We start from the raw sequence: 21,967 nt of genomic DNA on the forward strand, positions 1-21,967 counted from the left end.
ACATCAGGCCTCCCTGTCCATCAACAATTCCTGGAGTTTACTCAAACTCATTTCCATCCATCGAGTCAGTGATGCCATCAGCCATCTCACCTCTGTCGTCCCCTTCTCCTCCTGCCCCCAATCCCTCCCAACATCAGGGTGGGATTTTCCAAATAGTCAATTTTCCAAATTTTCCAAATAGTCAACTCTTCGCATGAGGTGGCCAAAGTATTGGAGTTTCAGCTTCAGCATCAGTCCTTCCAATGAACACCCAGGACTGATCTCCTTTAGGATGGACTGATTGGATCTCCTTGCAGCCCAAGGGACTCTCAAGAGTCTTCGCCAACACCACAGTTGAAAAGTATCAATTCTTCGACGCTCAGCTTTCTTCACAGTCCAACTCTCACATTCATACATGACCACTGGACAAACCGTAGCCTTGACTAGATGGACCTTTGTTTGCAAAGTAATGTCTCTGCTCTTTAATACGCTATCTAGGTTGGTCATAACTTTCCTTCCAAGGAGTAAGCGTCTTTTAATTTCATGGCTGCGATCACCATCTGCAGTGATTTTGGAACCCAGAAAAATAAAGTCTGGCACTGATTCCACTGTATGCCCATCTATCTGTCATGAAGTGATGGAACTGGATACCATGATCTTAGTTATCTGAATGTTGAGATTTAAGCTAACTTTTTCACTCCCCTCTTTCACTTTCGTCAAGAGGCTTTTTAGTTCCTCTTCACTTTCTGCCATAAGGGTGGTGTCATCTGCATATCTGAGGTTATTGATATTTCTCCCAGCAATCTTGATTCCAGCTTGTGCTTCTTCCAGCCCAGCGTTTCTCATGATGTACTCTGCATAGAAGTTAAATAAGCAGGGTGACAACATATAGCCTTGAGGTACTCCTTTTCCTATTTGGAACCAGTCTGTTGTTCCATGTCCAGTTCTAATTGTGGCTTCCTGACCTGCATATAGGTTTCTCAAGAGGCAGGTCAGGTAATCTGGTATTCCCATCTCTTTCAGAATTTTCCACAGATGTTGTGATCCACATAGTCAAAGGTTTTGGCATAGTCAATAAAGCAGAAATAGATGTTTTTCTGGAAATTTCTTGCTTTTTCGATGATCCAGCGGATATTGGCAATTTGATCTCTTGTTCCTCTGCCTTCTCTAAAACCAGCTTGAACATCTGGAAGTTCTCGGTTCACATATTGCTGAAGCCTGGCTTGGAGAATTTTGAGCATTACTTTAATAACGTATGAGATGAGTGCAATTGTGCGGTAGTTTGAGCATTCTTTGGCATTGCCTTTCTTTGGGATTGGAATGAAAACTGACCTTTTCCAGTCCTTTGGCCACTGCTGAGTTTTCCAAACTTGCTTGCATATTGAGTGCAGCACTTTCACAGCATCATTTTTTCAGGATTTGAAACAGCTCAACTGCAATTGCATCATCTCCACTAGCTTTGTTCATAGTGATGATTTCTAAGGCCCACTTGACTTCACACTCCAGGATGTCTGGCTCTGGGTGAGTGATCACACCATTGTGATTATCTGGGTCGTGAAGATCTTTTTTGTATAGTTCTTCTGTGTATTTTTTCCACTTCTTCTTAATGTCTTCTGCTTCTGTTAGGTCCATACCGTTTCTGTCCTTTATCGAACCCATCTTTGCATGAAATGTTCCCTTGGTATCTCTAATTTTCTTGAAGAGATTGCTACTCTTTCCCATTCTGTTGTTTTCCTCTATTTCTTTGCATTGATCGCTGAGGAGGCTTTCTTATCTCTCCTTGCCTTCTTTGGAACTCTGCATTCAAATGGGAATATCTTTCCTTTTCTCCTTTGCTTTTCACTTCCCTTCTTTTCACAGCTATCTGTATGGCCTCCTCAGACGTCCATTTTGCATTTTTTGCATTTCTTTTCCATGAATATGGTCTTGATCCCTGTCTCCTGTAGAATGTCACAAACCTCCGTCCATAGTTCATCAGGCTCTCTGTCTATGATATCTAGTCCCTTAAATCTATTTCTCACTTCCACTGTATAGTCATAAGGGATTTGATTTAGGTCATACCTGAATGGTCTAGTGGTTTTCCCTACTTTCTTCAATTTAAGTCTGAAATTGCCAATAAGGAGTTCATGATCTGAGCCACACTCAGCTCCCAGTCTTGTTTTTGCGGACTGTATAGAGCTTCTCCACCTTTGGCTGCAAAGAATATGATTAATCTGAATTCGGTGTTGACCATCTGGTGAGGTCCATGTGTAGAGTCTTCCCTTGTGTTGTTGGAAGAGGGTGTTTGCTATGACCAGTGTGTTCTCTTGGCATAACTCTATTAGCCTTTGCCCTGCATCATTCCATATACCAAGGCCAAGTTTGCCTGTTATTCCAGGTGTTTCTTGACTTACTACTTTTGCATTCCAGTCTCCTCTAAAGAAAACGACATCTTTTTGGGTGCTTGTTCTAAAAGGTCTTGTAGGTTTTCATAGAACCATTCAACTTCAGCTTCTTCAGCGTTACTGGTTGGGCCATAGGCTTGGATTACCGTGAAATTGAATGGTTTGCCTTGGAAATGAACAGAGATCATTCTGTCATTTTTGAGACTGCATCCAAGTACTGCATTTTGGGCTCTGTTGTTGACCATGATGGCTACTCCATTTCTTCTAAGGGATTCCTGCCCACGCAGTAGATACAATGATCATCCGAGTTAAATTCACCCATTCCAGTCCATTTTAATTCTCTGATTCCTAGAATGTTAACATTCACTCTTGCCATCTCCTGTTTGACCACTTCCATTTTGCCCTGATTCATGAAACTAACATTCCAGGTTCCTATGCAGTATTGCTCTTTACAGCATCAGCCCTTGCTTCTATCACCAGTCCCATCCACAACTGGGTGTTGTTTTTCTTTGGCTCCATCCCTTCATTCTTTCTGGAGTTATTTCTCCGCTGATCTCCAGTAGCATATTTGGCACCTACCAACCTAGGGATTTCCTCTGTCGGTGTCCTTTTTGCGTCTTCATACTGTTCATGGGGTTCTCAAGGCAAGAACACTGAAGTGGTTTGCCATTCCCTTCTCCAGTGGACCACATTCTGTCAGATCTCTCCATCATGACCCGCCCATCTTGGGTGGCCCCACACGGCATGGCCTAGTCTCACTGAGTTAGACAAGGCTGTGGTCCTGTGATCAGATTGGCTCATTTTCTGTGACTGTGGTTTCAGTGTGTCTGCCCTCTGATGCCCTCTCGCAACACCTACCGTCTTACTTTGGTTTCTCTCACCTTCAACGTGGGGTACCTCTTCATGGCTGCTCCAGCAATGTGCAACCACTGCTCCTTACCTTGGATGAGGGGTATCTCCTCGCATGACATCTGTGCATGACTACTGGAAAAACCATAGCTTTGACTAGGTGGATCTTTGTTGGCAAAGTAATGTCTATGCTTTTTAATAAGCTGTCTCAGTTGGTCATAACTTTTCTTTCAAGGAGCAAGCATCTTTTAATTTCATGGTTGCAGTCACCATCTGCAGTGATTTTGGAGCCTCCCAAATTAAAGTCTGTCACTGCTTCCACTGTTTGTCCACCTATTTGCCATGAAGTAGTAGGACCAGATGCTATGATCTTAGTTTTCTGAATGTTAAGTTATAGGCCAACTTTTTCACTCTCCTCTTTCTCTTTCATCAAGAGGCTCTTTAGTTCTTCTTTGCTTTCTGCCATAAAGATGGCAGATGTCCTCTGCTATCTGAGGTTATTGATATTTCTCCTGGCAATCTTGATTCCAGCTTGTGCTTCATCCAGTCTAGCATTTCTCATGATGTACTCTGCATATAAGTTAAATAAGCAGGGTGACAATATACAGCCTTGACATACTCCTTTTCCTATTTGGAACCAGTCTGTTGTTCCATGTCCAGTTCTAACTGTTTCTTCTTGGCCCACAAACAGATTTCTCAGGAGGCAGGTCAGGTGGTCTGGTATTCCCATCTCTTGAAGAATCTTCCACAGTATGTTGTGATCTACATAGTCAAAGGCTTTGGCATAGTCAATAAGGCAGAAGTAGATATTTTTCTTGAACTTTCTTGTTTTTTCAATGATCCAATGGATATTGGCAATCTGATTTTTGGTTCCTCTGCCTTTTCTAAATACAGCTTTAGCATCTAGAACTTCATAGCTCAGATACTGTTGAAACCTGGCTTGGAGAATTTTGAGTATTACTTTTCGAACGTGTGAGATGAGTGCAATTGTGCAGTAATTTGTGCATTCTTTGACATTATCTTTCTTTTGGATTGGAATGAAAACTGACTTTTTCCAGTCCTCTAGACACTGCTAAGTTTTCCAGCTGGCATATTGAATGTAGCACTTTCACAGCATCATCTTTTAAGATTTGAAATAGCTCAACTGGAATTCTATCACCTCCACTAACTTTGTTCGTAGTGATACTTTCTAAGTCCCACTTGACTTTGCATTCCTGGATGTCTGGCTCTAGGTGAGTGATCACATTGTCATGACCATCTGGGCCATGAAGATCTTCTTTGTATAGTTCTTCTGTGTATTCTTGCCACCTCTTCCTAGCTTCTGTTTCTGTTTGGTCCATACCATTTCTGTCCTTTATTGTGCCCATCTTTGCATGAAACCTTCACTTGGTATCTCGAATTTTCTTGAAGAGATCTCTAGGTTTTCCCATTCTATTGTTTTCCTCTATTTCTTTGCATTGTTTACTGAAGAAGGTTTTCCTATCTCTCCTTGCTATTCTTTGGAACACTGCATTCAAGTGGATATATCTTTCCTTTTTTCCTTTGCCGTTATTAGATGTAGCTAATATGAATATTTGGGCTTCTCTCGGGAGTTGGTGGTAAATCATCTGCCTGTAAATCCTGGAGGCATAGATTCAATCCCTGCATGGGAAAGATCCCCTGGAGAAGGAAATAGCAATTATAGTATTTACCTGGGAAATCACATGAACAGAGAATCCTGGTAGGCTACAGTCCGTGGAGTCTCAAATGAGTTGGACATGACTTAGTGACTAAATAACAGCAATAACAGATGTGAATAGCTTCTTCTCACCTATTTGAAAAAGCACATTTTCACCATTAAAACTGGTAAAAAAATTTAACGTAACGACAAATAAGTGCTCTTAGGGAAATAGATTGTGATAAGGACATCTGAAGAAAGACAACAACAATTATTACTATGCCACCTAAGCCTGCAAACTAAAGCATATTAAAAACTGAAAAGCAGAGATTTATATGATTTGCTGTTGTGTAACAAGTCCACATGTGTGGAATTAGGTTATATTTTAAAAAATTATATAATTTTCAAATATGGCTATAATTATATGATTTACAGTGCAGATGTATATATTTCTATATGTATATTAAAGTCTATTTTTTCCATGAATTCATTTATTACTGAAGCTAAGAAACATAATATGTATTACTTTAAGTGCAAATGTAACAGTAAATTAATGAGAATGAGAATAAAGGGTGGAGACCCAATTGAAACTTAGCATAAAGTGATGTCTTTCATTACTTTTTAATTATGCATGGTATTACATAGCACATCACTTAAGAATTATGAAGCTTAAAATGGTAAAATATTTCTTACTTAATTATTTCTTATATTTTTTTCTAAGATATTCTTGACAAACTCATGTATTCCAAAACAATTTGCATGGATGCTGTGCAATACTGGGGGAAACAGTATGATGTACACAGCCTCTATGGATATAGTATGTCTATAGCCACAGAGAAGTAAGTGCAATTTCACTCAGAAAACTTTCTGATATTTATTGTCTAGAAATATATTTGGTAATTTATATATAGTGGATAATAACAAGTGTAGGAAAGCAAAGAAAGATAATATTTTCATTGTGAAAAATTAGGGCATAAAAGCATCACTTCTTTTATTAAATATTAATATATTTGAAATTTAATTATCAAGACCTACATGATATATGTACTTAACTGTGATCCTTTTTTAATTCCTAGACTGAAATTATCCTTCTAAATTTTGATTCAGCTTGGTGTCTCTGAATATGTGTTCTAAACATAAAATCATAACTGGTCTAAGACAGTGGTGCTATTTGAACAAGTCATTATTTTTTTAAAAAGAGTGTTTCATTTAAAATGTGGTTTTCTATGTAGTATCTCACAAGTAATTCTCTAATAGAATGTGTTTGCTTGTGTGTAAAAAAGTAGCATGATACAAAACAAAGAAATGAGATAATCATATATTGATTGCCTACTATTTTTCAAACATTGTATAAGGACCTATAATGCAATAGTAAATAAAAAATTCTGGATCAATAAATTTAAAATTTTTTCATAATTAAGCAACTGTGATCAAGTATTCATTCTAAACCATATTTGGTCCCAAAGCATACCAGGATATCAAAATTGTATATGCTATCTTCATAGTGTTTACTTCACTTGATATCATTATGTACCATAGAGTATAAGTAAATAAATACTAGAAAGAAAGAACATTATAGCTCATATAAAAGTAATTTTAAAAAAGGGTCTCAGAGTACTATTATATTTTTATTAAGGTAATCTACCAAATTAAATTTTTATTATCTTTTTTCTGATAATTTTCCAATTATGGAAAAATTTGTCAACAATATTCAGGTACTAAAAGAGGTGAGATGAATAATGTTAGTATTGTGGATGATGAAATTCTAAAAACAAAATAAAATGTTTTGCAAGCATACAAGTTTTACATCAACATTGCTAGATAATATTTGAAAATATAAACATTAATGTATGATTAGCATCACTGAATCCCAAAAAATGTGTTTTGGGTGTAAGTTTGGACTGCTGTATTTTATATTATAAAGAGATTTTCCAATGGGTTTAAATCACATATTTCAAAAACAAATATTGATTTGTTTTCTGTGTATAGAAAACCCATGTTTAATTTGGAAAAGAATATTATTCAACCTCTAAATCATTTCTAGAAGATTTCTTTTCTCTGTTTGATCTGAATGTATTTTACTAAGTAAATATTAATATCTAAATGCAAAATTAATATAAAATATTGATAAACTAGTTGCAACTATTATACCTTGGCTCTAAAAACTAATATATGCCTTGAAATTAAGATTTTAGAATTTATCATATCAATATTGTTTTAAAATAGATGTTATTTATTAATTTGATTTTGTTTTTAGAGCTATAGAAAAAGTTTTTCCTAATAAAAGAAGCTTTATTCTCACCCGATCAACTTTTGCTGGATCTGGAAGCCATTCTGCACATTGGTTAGGAGACAATACTGCTTCTTGGGAACAAATGGAATGGTCTATTACAGGAATGCTGGAGTTTGGTTTGTTTGGAATACCTTTTGTAAGTAGTTTTTACAATATTATTTATAAACACTGTAATTACAAATTTTGCAATATTGTTTCATCTTAATGATTTTCAGTTAAATTATTAAAGTTTTGTGACAGAAAATTTCAATTTCTATTCCTAGAGAATTTATGAGAAAAATAAGATTGTGGATGGTGTCTATAACATTAGAGGGTAAAGAGAGAATGAACAAAATTCAGTCAAATCATACTAATTCCTAAAACAAAAGTCAATATAAACAAAACACAGAAAAATCTTATATAAAAAAATACAAAAGCACCAGAGAAAACTGTAGGGAAAAATCCAAACTTGGCACTGTAAAAAAAGTAAATATCAAAATCTCTAGATCTATTTGAAATTCTCTAGATTGTCAGTTTAGGTTAAAAAGAATAAAGCTGTTTCTTCTATTTAAAAGAGAAAAGATGACAGAAATTTTCAAATTTTTAAAGCAGAGAAAATTTGTATAGGTTATTCCAAATGTAAGAAATCAGGTAAGTCTCTATATCAAGCAAAAAAAGAACTATGCAGTGTTGATATTCAACTCTAAGCAGCATCATTACATAGCAAAATAAATGTGAAGTGTTTATAAAATTATAGTGATTTGTTTATTCTTTCTTATGTATTGAACAAAATTAAAACCAGAAGCAAACCAAACCAAAACAAAACAGCTACCACACACACACACACACACACACACACACACACACCCCGTCTTGAATTTGGAAAGTAATTAAACACACTACCAATTGATTCACCAAAATAAACTAAATGGAAATGAGGGAGAGAAACCGTAAAATTGAATGCAAACAATTGTACTTCATATCAGAAATTTGGGATATCAAACAAATTGGTATTTAGAAGAAAAATTTTAACCTTAAATGCTTAGACTATAAACAAAGAAGTTTTGGATATTAATTAGTGAAATACATGAATTAAGAAAAAGAAAAACAGAGTAAATCTAAACATATAGGTAATGAAAATTAGAGAAGATGAATACAATGAAAACAATGTCTCTAGAGAAACAAATGTCAGAATAAAACAGTGACTCTGAAATTTTGAATAAAATAGGCCAATATATGGCAAGTTTTGTCCAAAAAAGAAAAAATAAGCAATGTTACAATGTATTCCAAGATAAGGTGTTATGTATAGTATAGCAACTAACTAATAAGCAATAACTAGGAGTAAATATTCAAGCTAAGTGTGGGATTTTTTGAGAGAAATTGTAGTAACTTAGCAAATTAAAGATACAACATGTTCATGGATAAGAAGTCTTATAGAAATATGCTTTCTCCCAAAACTGTTATCTAAATTCAGTGACATTCTATTTTAAACTATAAACAGAATTTGAAGAACATTTAAAGTTGCTTTAAACTTCATGTGGAAGTCAATACACTTTAAAGACATAGAAAAGAGCACATGGATTTTGCCCTATCAGCTAAAACAGTAATATAATGCAGTGATACTTAACTGTGACTAATCAAATAAGTTAATATTGCAAAATAGGACATGGGTTCATACATTAATAGAAATTTGTTTAATAGTAGCACTATCACTGTAGCTCAGTGAAGAAAGTACCAACCATTCATATGGACAATTGATTATCCATTTAAAATATAAAATAAAGTGACTCTTTGTCTCAAACAGTACACAACCTATGTGTGAAAAGTAAACTTTAAGCATCACAGAAGAAAATATAAGTGAGTAACTTTATGATGCAAGGTTAAGAGTTGAATTTCTTAAAGAGGGCACAGAGGCACAACTAATAAAGAAAAAAATTTAGTTACAAAATGAAAATTTTGTTCATCTAATGTCTGTTTTAAAAATTAAAATAGAATGTTTACTACTACTGGAAAATTATATTTTCAATTCATATCAGTAGTAAATGGCTAATATTTAATTTAAAGAACCTACTATAAATCTGTAAAAGGTAAAAGCAGTAGAAAAACCAGCAAAGGATATATCAAACAATTCTATAGAAAGAGAAATATATATGGACTAAAAAAGAATGTGAAAAAATTCTCAACTCTCCTAGTAATCAGAGAAGTACAAGTAAAAACTTTGGTGAAATGCATTTTATATATATATATATATATAGGTAATAAAAATTAAAAGCCTGAAAATATCAGAAATCAGCAAGAAAATGAAGCAAGTGGGGACATTTCTGTACTGTGACTGTACTTATAAATAGTTACATCTAGTTTTGATTTAAAAAATATACTTTTTCCAATAAGTCAGGAATGTAGTCTTATATACATATATATTCACTAAGAAGTTTACATACACACTTCATACAAGCATATTTTATAATGATGGGATCCCATACAATAAAGAACTGCAGCCATATTAACCTAATTGAATCTCACAAAAATAATTCTTTGAGAAGAAAAGTGAAATGCAGTGTAACACATACATGTCATTTATGTAAAGGTAATAATAATGCAAAATATTATTATATATTGTTTATAGATACATATATACCACTTATAAAAATGAAATGCTTATAGACATTAAATACTGATAGTAAATTAAATATAGTCATTTTTTCTGAAGAGTTCTTGAGGGACAAAAAGTGCGATTATATGAGATCATACATTTGGCAATATATTTTACTCTTTTACTCCTACAGTAATATAAATAGGGAAAGTCAAATCACAGGTAGTGAGTTTTGGATTAAGAAGCCACACATTTTAACAACTCAGTTTCAGTTTTATACATTGAATTAGAGGCAAGTATGTGGTAAAAGTCCAAAATCAACTAGAACAAGGAAGAGTAATAAGAAGGCAGTAAAACAAAGACTGTAAGTTGGTACAGATTAATCAGTTGTATAAATGTGATGCCCTGGGAAAATTTGAGAATCTTTACAATATAAATAGCAGATATATATGTTATTTAGGTTGGAGCAGATATCTGTGGGTTTGTGGCTGAGACCACAGAAGAGCTTTGCAGAAGGTGGATGCAACTTGGAGCTTTTTATCCATTTGCCAGAAACCATAATGCTGATGGATATCAGGTAAATGCCTCTTGCTCTCCATGTTTCTAAATAAAACATAATCCTATTTTTAGCAATGTACTTAAATGTATATGTATAGAGATCTAGTCTGAAAGTTTGTGGTATAATTCACAAAGAAGAGTTGGAAGTCCTCTTCTCAAGGTCTGTATTTTGTATATAAAAATATGATCAAATAAGGAAATCATGACAGTATCACAGAAATATTTTAAACTTAACACATATACACATGTGTGAAATCACAATATTTTAAGTTAATGACAAATCTTTTTGAATCTGAATTCTTATATTCTAATAATAAGTTCCAGGTAACTTTTCTTTCATAAAAATAGAATAAATTCTTAAGGATTTATTATTTTTCTTTTATTAAAGACACACAAGAAATTAAAGACACTTGCAAAGTAGTTTGGGTCCATAATTTTTCTTTAATAAGTAAAACTGTAATGACATGTAGGGGAAAAAATAAAACTAACACTTTGTAAACATGCATCTGAACTGGTGGGAGGTTAATCTACCAACCCTGAGCTATGGGCTCTCATAGGCATATTGCTTAGAGGGAATGGGAAAACTAGGTGACAGCACTAAGTCAATGAAGTGCATACTGGTTAAGAAATTATTCACGGTACACACAATGGGGCTTAATTCTCTTTGAGAAGAAGGATAGCCACTCAGAGCTCTTTCTGGAAGGAAGCATGACAGTACAGAAGTAAAAGGTATAAACTGGATAGTCGTTATTTCCTACTCCACCTAAGTGATGCTTCAAGAAATTTGTGTTCTTGGGAGATCTTCATGTGAATTAAATTATACTTGTGTTCATTTATATCCTCCAAAAAACAGATGCCAAGATAGAGTTAGAAATGTTAGCAATTTATTGCTGAAATACTTGTGGTGGATAAAGAAGAAGGAGAAGGAGAAAGTGGAGAGAGCCTTCAGATCACAATTCAGGCCTGAATCTGATGCAGATGAAGGCAAAGAAGGAGGTTTGATAAAGAGTTATATTCTACAGCCCAGTTCAAATGAAATTTTGTCTCATCCAATAGGGAGTCCTCAAGGCAAAGGTGACCACTGGGAAAGACCTGTATATCCTTGGCATGGGTCCTGTATATCCCACCAAGTTCATTGATCTCTTGGGAGCAGCCAAAGGAAAATGTGGCTTTGGCATAAACATTGTGGTGTATCCTGGGAGGCAGTAGCTGGTTTCAGGAAATCTAAGCAGGTTTGCTTACATCATTACACCTTGGCTGAAAGAGTCAACTAAGCTAGCTTGGGCTCAGCAAGAAGGCTGTCCTTCCGGTTGCAAGGCTACAGGCTGACCAGATGGCTCTGTTCTTTGCGTCCTTTGGTTTGCAGACTGTTTGATCTTATTGTTCTAGTAGCAGTGACAAGGTGCAAGGCAGCAAATCCTTAGGCAATCCAAGCACATTTCAAGCCCTTACTTGAAGGTGTCACATGTCCTAAAACTACATCGGTCAGAGTATATCATGTAGCTGAGCACAAAGTCAAATAGTGGGAAAATACATTCCACTGTTAGAGGTAGATACTAATAAGAGTTATATAACAGAAATTGTGGGTACAAGGAGGCATGAACATTGGGATCAATAATTCAATCTGCCGCAAACAATAGAAATGAAGAATACTTTGTTAAAATATGTTCTATCTTCTCTAAGAATGTGTATTCAAAAGGAAATATCCACTTTAAAATAAACTTTAATTAATATATATATCCAAATGAAAACATAAAAACTAGAAATTCATATTCTTCGATGATAAAATAGGAGTCATCTCAACTTTTTATAAGCAGGCACATTTTGGTTTTCAAAAATAGATTAAATGCTTATGTGTTCATTTTTATTCATATTTTAACTTTCTTATTTCAACTTCTCTGTTTATCTCGCAGCATCAGGATCCAGCATATTTTGGACAGGATTCTCTTTTGGTTAAGTCATCAAAACACTATTTGAATATTCGCTATGCCTTGTTACCTTTCCTTTATACTCTATTTTATAAAGCCCATATGTTTGGAGAAACAGTAGCAAGGCCTTTTCTTCATGAGTGAGTACTATGTTCAAGAATTTCAGTCTTTCAAATTATACTCCAACAAATAAAAAATTAATAAGTAGATCAAGATGTCATGTGGGTTTCTGGTGCTTTCCTTGACATTTATGTAAATGATTTGGGGAAATATGAAATGATAGTAGTAAATATAATTAATTTCATGAAATGGACAAGTTCAATCTAGAAATGTGATAATTGTATAGAATAAAAGGAAAGAAATATGTAGGATGTATTAGAGTAAGTATATCAGTAAGTAATATTAAATATAAAATATTAAAACATGTATTAAATATTATATATTAAATATCATGTAATATTTTTATTACATGAAACATTAAACATCATTAAATAAATAAACAAACATTAAAAACATAATCACATATATTACAAAAATTATCTAAATATAAATCACATATAGTATAGTTATAAAACAATGAATTGTGCTTTTCTTTGTATTTCTTGACCAAAACAAGGTCGTTCCTCAAGATATGACTAAAGAGCCCTTGAAGTTCAAGTCAAAATGGAAGTTTATAAGAAAAAAGTATAAAAAGGAGGAAAGTAGAATATGAAGGATTTGTGATAGTTCATGAATCTATTTTAGAGGAAAAAATGAATTAAACAGAATAATTGCTTATTATAGTTTTTTATTTGTTTTTATTTTTATAGTTGTTTATTTATCATATATGATAGACTTGTTTTTTTTGAGTCCCAAATGAAGTAATTTCCTCTCTCCCACCTTTCTTCACTTTATCCTTTCCTTTCTATGTTTCTTTTTCTTGAGTGTCAGGTGTACCATAAGGATGAATTAATAACTATAGATTCAAAATTACATATCAAGTCAGTTTTGACATTATCAAGTCAATTTTATTTACTGAGCAAAATTAAAGACAATGATTATTCCAAGGGAATAATTTAAAAGATAACAAAATGAAGTATTTGGATTAACATTTTTTATCTTTGTGTTGTAAACACTGTCATTGTTCTTAGGTTTTATGAGGATACTAATAGCTGGATTGAGGATACTCAGTTCTTATGGGGCCCCTCATTACTTATTACCCCTGTCTTGAAACAGGTAGGATACAATTTTAATAAATTTTTAAGGGAATTTTGTGTAATCAAATCCACACTAAATTACAAAACATCTGGGTAATAAATGTTACTCAGTAGACTGCTTCAAGCTGATAGTGTTTAATTAAATTTAAAACATAGAAGAAATTTTGAAAAATTATAAGTATGTTAAGTAGATTTATGCTTTTCAAGTATATAATATGTATTGGGGAGAAGAAATTGTGTAAAATTAGTATTCTACCACAAAAGAAAGCTTTATTTATGAAACATATCAAGTCTTATAATAGTAACAAATAACTGTCATTCATGTAGTCATAGACACTGGAATTTTGCTATACTGTAAATAAAGGATAACTTGAAAACCAATAGATCATATGAAAATGTTGAAAAAATAGTGGAATGAAATATTTGAATTTTGGCTGTTACTTAAAAGTTGGTATGTCATGGAAATATGATGGAAATATATCATGGAAAAATGATGTGTTCACACTCACATTTGCCATGCAGATGATAATGATACAAATATATGCATTGATTTTTTTAGTTGCCACTTAAATTGATTTTATCTTTGATTTTGGGATATTTTATATTATGAAGTTATCTAAAACTATTAAAATAGTCTTTTGTTATATATAGAAAATATTGTAGTGTAACATACAAAGGAAGTTTTTCACTTCACTATGAAAATCTGAAAACATTTGATGTGACTCTCTTCTGTTACATACTGAAGTAAAATGTATATATCTACATATAAGTTGTTGTTGTTCTGTTGCTAAGTTGGGTCTGACTCTTTGCAACCCCATGGAATCTATAGCCCACCAGGCTTCTCTGTCCATGGGATTTTCCAGACAAGAATACTGGAATGGATTTGCCATTTCCTTCTCCACATATAAATTATCTTGCTTTATTTTAGGGAGCAGAAACAGTGAGTGCGTACATCCCTGATGCTACTTGGTATGACTTTGAAACTGTAAGTAAACCTAGTATGATAATAGATCAAAAGTATATATTGTCCAACATCTGTACCTGGGAATTTAACAGTATTTCTGTTATTAATCTAAAAATTAACAGCTTCAGAATTTAACGGTGCATAAAAGTTTGTGCAGGTTTACATTTTCTTACATGTGAGTAGGTATATGTTCCATTGCACATGGTTAATATGAAGTATATTCTTCAATGTAAAGAGTTAACCAACTTAAATTGTGGGAATAAAGGGTCAAGAGTAACTTTAAGAAGAATTGATAACTTATTTTAATACTTTTCTTATTTTACATATTCTTCCAGAAAAATTGTGTATTTTAGAGGGAAGTATTTTGCAGTACACTTATATTTGCTAAGCAGACCCTTTATTTTTTATAAGAAATAATTGTTTTAATCCTTTCAAGAGACATGGTTCACTTTAACCAAAACCAAAGAATAAAAATAGGACTAATTAAGAATATTGTTAATTATTATAGAAAGGAAATGGATTTCTCTATGTTGAATTTTTTTGTAAAACTGAATATATTTTTAGCTGGATTTCTTCAGTAAACTGAAGAAGTTTCTTTAAAATTTAGAGAACAGCATGTTACTATTCACTAAAATAACATGAATGGCTCATAATAAGAATTATTTCTCTTTGTAAATTCCAAGTGTAATTCTTGTGAAATGGGCTTAAAGTGTTTGCAGTAATGAAAAAATCTCTTTATTTTCCAAATATTAGGGTGTAAAAAGGCCATGGAGAAAACAACGTATTGATATGCAGCTTCCAGCAGACAAAATAGGATTACATCTTAGAGGTGGTTACATCATCCCCTTTCAACAACCTGATGTAACTACAACAGCAAGGTAAAATTAAAAGGCATTAAGTGAAATCTGAACTATAATTTAATATTTAGTGTTTCACATATTTATTAAAAATTAATGAATGCAAGGGATTCTTACATATAACTGTAAAGTTATAAAAAGAATCAAATTATTAATATATTACAACAAACTTCTTGATTAAAAAAATGAGCATGATTAGATTAGAACTTTATCTCCTGTGTCAAAACTGTACTGACTTATTTCTGCAAAGGATATATATAATTAAAGTTAATTGCTTATTATTACTAAATAATGAAATATTAAATGTTATATAATTGACTAAAGTGTCAATTGTTACCTGTTTGGATTGTCAGTACATAAGTGTCAAAATGATTGTTTTCCAGGTAAAATATTTTAAGTCAATAAATGAAGCAGATATTTCTGTATAGGTAAAGAATGATACAGAAATTAAGCTGTTCAGTAAGAATAAATTTTAGAACTATTTAGAGAAAAGAAGAAACTTGAAAATTCTGGTACTTCATCTTGCAAAATTCATTCTGGGTATATGGACAGAATGTGTCATATTGCATGTACACATTTCCCCATGTTCTACAACACCGAAACAGATAGTCACTCTTAAGTTCCTTACCCTGCTGTATTTTCTTCATAGCATTAAGAATATACATAATTATATTTTCAGTTGTTCTTTTATGTAGTATGTCTGTTCTCCTTGACTATATACTCCATGAAGGCATGGACCCAACTTTTCGCTGTTTTAGTTCACATACCAATCAGTTCAGTTCAGTTCAGTTACTCAGTCGTGTCTGACTCTAAGTCACCCCATGAATCGCAGCATGCCAGGCCTCCCTGTCCATCACCAACTCCCGGAGTCCGTTCAAACCCATGCCCATTGAGTCGGTGATGCCATCCAACCACCTCATCCTCTATCGTCCCCTTCTTCTCCTGCCCCAATCCCTCCCAGCATCAGGGTCTTTTCTAACAAGTCAGCTCTTCGCATGAGGTGGCCAAAGTACTGGAGTTTCAGTTTCAGCATCAGTCCTTCCAATGAACACCCAGGACTGATCTCCTTTAGGATGGACTGGTTGGATCTCCTTGCAGTCAAAGGGACTCTCAAGCGTCTTCTCCAACACCACAGTTCAAAAGCATCAATGTTTCGGCACTCAGCTTTCTTCACAGTCCAACTCTCACATCCATACTTGACCACTGGAAAAACCATAGCCTGGACCAGACAGACCTTTGTTGGCAAAGTAATTTCTCTGTTTTTTAAAATGTTATCTAGGTTGGTCATAACTTTCCTTCTAAGAAATAAGCGTCTTTTAATTTCATGGCTGCAGTCACATCTGCAGTGATTAAGTGAAGAGGAACTAAAAAGCCTCTTGATGAAAGTGAAAGAGGAAAGTGAAAAAGTTGACTTAAAGCCTAACATTCAGAAAACTAAGATCATGGCATCTGGTCCCATCACCTCATGGGAAATAGATGGGGAGACAGTGGAAACAGTGTCACATACCAATAGTGTCACCCCATTATGGAATGAAAGTGAAAGAAAGTGAAAGTCACTCAGTTGTGTCCAACTCTTTGTGACCTCATGGACTATACAGTCCGTGGGATTCTCTAGGCCAGAATTCTGGAGTGGGTAACCTTGGGGGATTTTCCTGACCCAGGAATCGAACTGGGGTCTCCTTTATTGCAGGCAGAGTCTTTACCAACTGAGCTATCAGGGAAGCCCTACTATGGGATAAACTCCTGGTTTTCCCTATATATTTGTTGAAGGAACAAATTCATGAGTGAATGAATTAAACTAGTTAGTCATGTAATTAGGTTTGTTTCCTAGATTTATTTTCATATTGTCAATGTTTCATGATTATGTTCTCAAAATCATTAGTTATACTCTGGAGATGTATCAAATGAGAGAAACATACACTCTGATGGGTGCATGCTGGAAAGAATATATTCTGTATAGAGCAGTTACCTGGATTATATAACCTCATTTTAAGTTTAGAAGCCAATCTTAATATACAACTAAAAAATATTAATCACATTTCATTTCACATGGTATAATTAGCTTCATTTGTATGATTATTAGAGATTCTACTTGGCATTTAAAAGTTTATTTTATAGTTCATCATTTTTTAACCTTGATGCATTACAATTCAAGGTTAATATATTTTGATGTTTATATATAAATAGATGTTTAATGTGGCACTTCATAAGATATATTTAATTTTTTTGTTTGAATTGAAATATTATTTTACTGTTTCAATTTTTATCATGGTGTCTTAGCCTCCAAGAAATTCCATATTATATTTATTGTCTTTATTTCTTTCATTTATTTTCCAAGTATGCAAATTATTTTTCATTGATAAATTATTAATAAATATAGACATGAATTTTATTAATATCAATGTTCTTGTGCAGACATCCTATAAATCCTTATGTTGAAATAGATTTATTTATAGGCTATTTCACTATTATAAATTTATTTTTAATCATACATATACCCAAACTTACTTACAGCCGAAAGAACCCTCTAGGACTTATAGTTGCATTAAATGATGAAAACACAGCAAAAGGAGACTTTTTCTGGGATGATGGAGAAAGTAAAGGTAAGTTTCAAAGTGATATGCTGTTAAATGTTTATTTTAATGGTAGGAAGTTTTGCTTTTATTATGAAATTACAGTCATTTAAAAATGTCACAAGTTTTCACTTTTAATTTCTGTTTTAATCTATCTTAAGAGTTTAGGTAACTTTATGTAATTTAGCTTGTTATTTAAATTATGTATATTTAATTACAACATTTAGTTTTCTCTCTTGGTTTATTGTAAAAATCTCTGACAAGTGTAGATATCTTTATTTATTAGATTATTGAATAAAAATTAAAACAGTTAATAAGTTCACAGATGTATAAACTGCACCCTATTTTCAACTATCTTAGATAATTATAGTGGTTAAAACTAAAATTTTATTACTGTAAAAGAAAACCAACATTAAGTTTAGTCAAGGTAGGAAGTAGGAATAAATTGGTACTTTGGTAATTTGGGATTAGCAGATACACAATACTATATATAAACAATAAGACCTACTATATAGCACAGGGAACTATATTCAGTATCTTTTAATGAACTGTAATGGAAATGAATCCAAAAAAGAAATATACATATATATACATATATGTATGTATATTTAACTGAATCACTTTACCTGAAGTGTTATAAATCAACTATATTTCAATAAAAATATTTAGTTAATGTCAAATTATTTGAGATAAGGATTTTTACCATATAAATGTCAGCATTTATTTCTATTATTAAATGTCTTCTAATTATTTAGCCCAAAAGTTGAGAATTCAGTACACCAAGGGAATAAAAATAGAATCAAATTTCTAATATTAATTTTCTAATATAGAAAATTAATCTGCTTGGATTTACTTAGTCAATTATAACCACTCTCATAAATTTAAGGTGTTTTAATCTCATTTTTTAATAGAGGGCTCTTAGATATATGTTTTATATGTGTGTATAAAAATTATAGTTTAGCTTCTATTATAACTCACTGCTTCTCAGATGTTTTATAGTATATGGCCTGCCTGGGTGCTCAGTCATGTCTGACTCTTTTGCAGCACCATGGATTCTAGCCTGTCAGGCTCCTCTGTCCATTGGATTTTTGAGGCAAGAGTACTAAGTTGCCATTTCCTCCTCCAAGGGATCTTCCCAACCCAGGGAACAAACCTGCATCTCTTGTGTCTCCTGCATTAGCAGGCAGATTGTCTACCACTGAGCCACCTGGGAAGCCCATTATACTATATGAAACATCCAATATCTCTAACTTAACTCCAATAAATAGTCTACGTATTGATGTGTTCTCTTACAATTTGAAAAATATGGAATCTTTGAAACAGTTCTGTTCTTTTTGAAGTCTTATCTGCCTGTGACTATGTACATTACCACAGTATATATTCTCCACTAAATGCATTGTCTTCCACTTGTCAGTTGATGGTAACTTCATCTCTACAAGATGCCAACAACTTTACAGTTCACTCTTACCTAGGAATCTCTTTTGGTTCCATCTTGATCTAGGTATCTTATCAACTCGACCATTATCATCATTGCTACTTTTCATTTTAATTACTGCGATAGCTCCCTAACTGGTCTATAGGTTGATGGCTCTTGTCAGCCCCCTCTTTTTACACTGTCTTTACCAACTGGCAGAGACAGTAAGCCCTTTAGAAAATGATTCAAATTATCTCTTTCTGTTCACCTCTCTGCTCAAACCCTCTAACAATTCACCATTATATTCAAGAGCCACAGTCTTTACCAACATCCAGAGCACTCACCATGTCCTGTAGATTTTATACACACACACATGCAAACATGCACTCACACAAATTGTTCCTTACTGCTCTCCATTTTCCATTCTACTTCAGCACATCAGACTTTTCTTTCTTACTCAAATATGTTAGAGTCTAAGCATATTAAGGTGAGCTCTGACCTGAGTATAGATTCCAAACACATATTACATAGAAGTCCAGTAAGAGTGGGTTTCAGCAGAACATTAATAAACTGTTCATAATCATCAGGTAAAGAATGTTGTTGAAACAATACCTCTATTGGTAGCAGGTGAGACTTGATTTTAAGGTTATTCTTATTTCTCAAATTATTTGTTTCCAAGTTCATTACTTTTTTCCTACTTGCAAAAATTTACCTATGGCTGATTCATGTTGAGGTTTGACAGAAAACAGCAAAATTATGTAAAGCAATTATCCTTCAATAAAAAATAAATTAATTAAAGATTATATTGATAATTTACTTCATGTAGGATGGTTAAAAATATGGAGTTATGATTTAATCAGTCATCTAATATGATGATTATATACTTAAGTGTGTTGAAAAGTTAAAGTCAGAATTTTCTGGATAATCAGTCAAATAACAAACAGCAAAATAACCTTCAATTCAGATTCTGATTTTAATTTTATTCCCTAGGATTAAAATTGTAAGTAAATTAATGTTACTCAAAGTAGTCTATATAAACCCGAGGATTCCCTTTATATTTTCCACTCCATCTTCTCCCAAATGTCTTAGTTATAATATATGCTGTTGCTGCTGCTAAGTCGCTTCAGTCGTGTCCGACTCCTTGTGACCCCATAAACGGCAGCCCACCAGGTTCCCTCGTGCCTGGGATTCTCCAAGAAAGAACACTGGAGTGGGTTGCCATTTCCTTCTCCAATGATTGAAGGGAAGAGTGAAAGTGAAGTCGCTCAGTCGTGTCCAACTCTTAGCGACCCCATGGACTGCAGCATACCGGGCTCCTCTGTCCATGGGATTTTCCAGGCAAGAGTACTGTAGTGGGTTGCCATTGCCTTCTCTGAGTTATAATTTATAGTTTCCTGTTGAAGAAACATGTTGATAAAAATGCTATTTTTCATATACAATGCAGAAAATAACTATTTTCTTCCATTTTTCTCATTAAAGTGCACTTGCATCTTTAATATGTCTCCACATTCAGTCCTTATTCAGATAATGAAAAAAAAAAATTGAAAGATGCAAAACAATATTGTGGTGTCCCACGTCTTCCAAAATAAACTGCATGTTACACAGTTTACTAGAGATAAAATATCATTCAAAACGATAGTCATATATATCTTACTACAAGCTTGCATTCTCTGAATTTCTAGAACTATATTAGCAGTCTGAAAAATAAAAATGGGCAAAGATGCATTCATTACCTTTACCTCCTGGGAAAATAAACTACCAAAGTTATTTTATTTAAAGATAAGAAGTTTAATATAAAGAATTTATTTAATTTGCTTAATAAATAATACTTATTTTAAAAATTTTTCCTGTGTTGTCTAACTGTAATAATAAAATAAGAATTTGGCATTAATTTTGATCTGATAACTTATTTTTACCCCTTTACAGATACCATCCAAAAGGGAAACTACATTTTATATACATTTTCAGTTTCTAATGTAAGCATTCTCCTTGGACACATAATTAAATATAATAGTTTGTTAATGTCTAGATTGTGCCTTTTCTTAGAAAGATGTTGCATTTCTCTCCAAAGATCAATGTAAAGGAATGAAATTAATTGTTCAATGTAAATTATTAAATTGCATATGAATTACTTTAAATTTTTAAGTTTCAGTATAATAGTGTATTTCAATATAATAGATGAGTTTCTGATGATGAAGTTTATACACAAAATCATCAGACTTCCTGTAAGCACTATGTCTTGTTTAAGCAGATCCTAGGAAAATAATCTCAGTATGTTTGACAATATTTTAATATAACAATCATAGCAGTGACTGTCATAGATTTAAGGTGAAAATGAAAACGCTTTGCACAAGGTTAAATTTTGAATAATTAGTAGCAATGCTTCTTGTAGAAGTTAGATTTCTTCATATATTCTTTTTTTTAAAGCTAAGTTATTCTTTGCCAACATTAGGGATAGAATGAAAAGGGATACGCATGATTTGCATCATGCATAATTTATCTCTGAAAATAATTTTATGGAATGTATACAAAAAAATTTTAAAGAGTCACTCATAAGTATATTTATATAAGGTACTTGAATGTGAAGAGCCGTTGAGAATGTAAGGATAGATGATTGGTTATTTTCTTATTATATATATATATGTATATAATTAAATACTAAATACTAAATTGTTAATGATTTCAGAGTAAATGAATTCTAAATTATGTGAGATTCAAAATATTTTCTTAGAATTTTATCTAA

General features: G+C 32.9%; 1 protein-coding gene across 1 annotated transcript in view; it reads left to right on the forward strand.

The window, feature by feature from the left end:
• SI (sucrase-isomaltase) overlaps positions 1 to 21,967 on the forward strand; it is a 106,205-nt gene that overhangs the window by 24,446 nt on the left and 59,792 nt on the right. Inside the window, exons 14-22 of the mRNA XM_065942759.1 lie at positions 5,591 to 5,708; positions 7,127 to 7,298; positions 10,195 to 10,311; positions 12,206 to 12,360; positions 13,351 to 13,435; positions 14,345 to 14,401; positions 15,134 to 15,258; positions 17,752 to 17,840; positions 21,151 to 21,200. Coding sequence (XP_065798831.1) covers positions 5,591 to 5,708; positions 7,127 to 7,298; positions 10,195 to 10,311; positions 12,206 to 12,360; positions 13,351 to 13,435; positions 14,345 to 14,401; positions 15,134 to 15,258; positions 17,752 to 17,840; positions 21,151 to 21,200 — 968 coding nt within the window. The remainder of the gene's footprint in view (positions 1 to 5,590; positions 5,709 to 7,126; positions 7,299 to 10,194; positions 10,312 to 12,205; positions 12,361 to 13,350; positions 13,436 to 14,344; positions 14,402 to 15,133; positions 15,259 to 17,751; positions 17,841 to 21,150; positions 21,201 to 21,967) is intronic.

The sequence above is a fragment of the Muntiacus reevesi genome, chromosome 8 (genome assembly GCF_963930625.1).
Source record: "Muntiacus reevesi chromosome 8, mMunRee1.1, whole genome shotgun sequence".
Classification (NCBI taxonomy): Eukaryota; Metazoa; Chordata; class Mammalia; order Artiodactyla; family Cervidae; genus Muntiacus; species Muntiacus reevesi.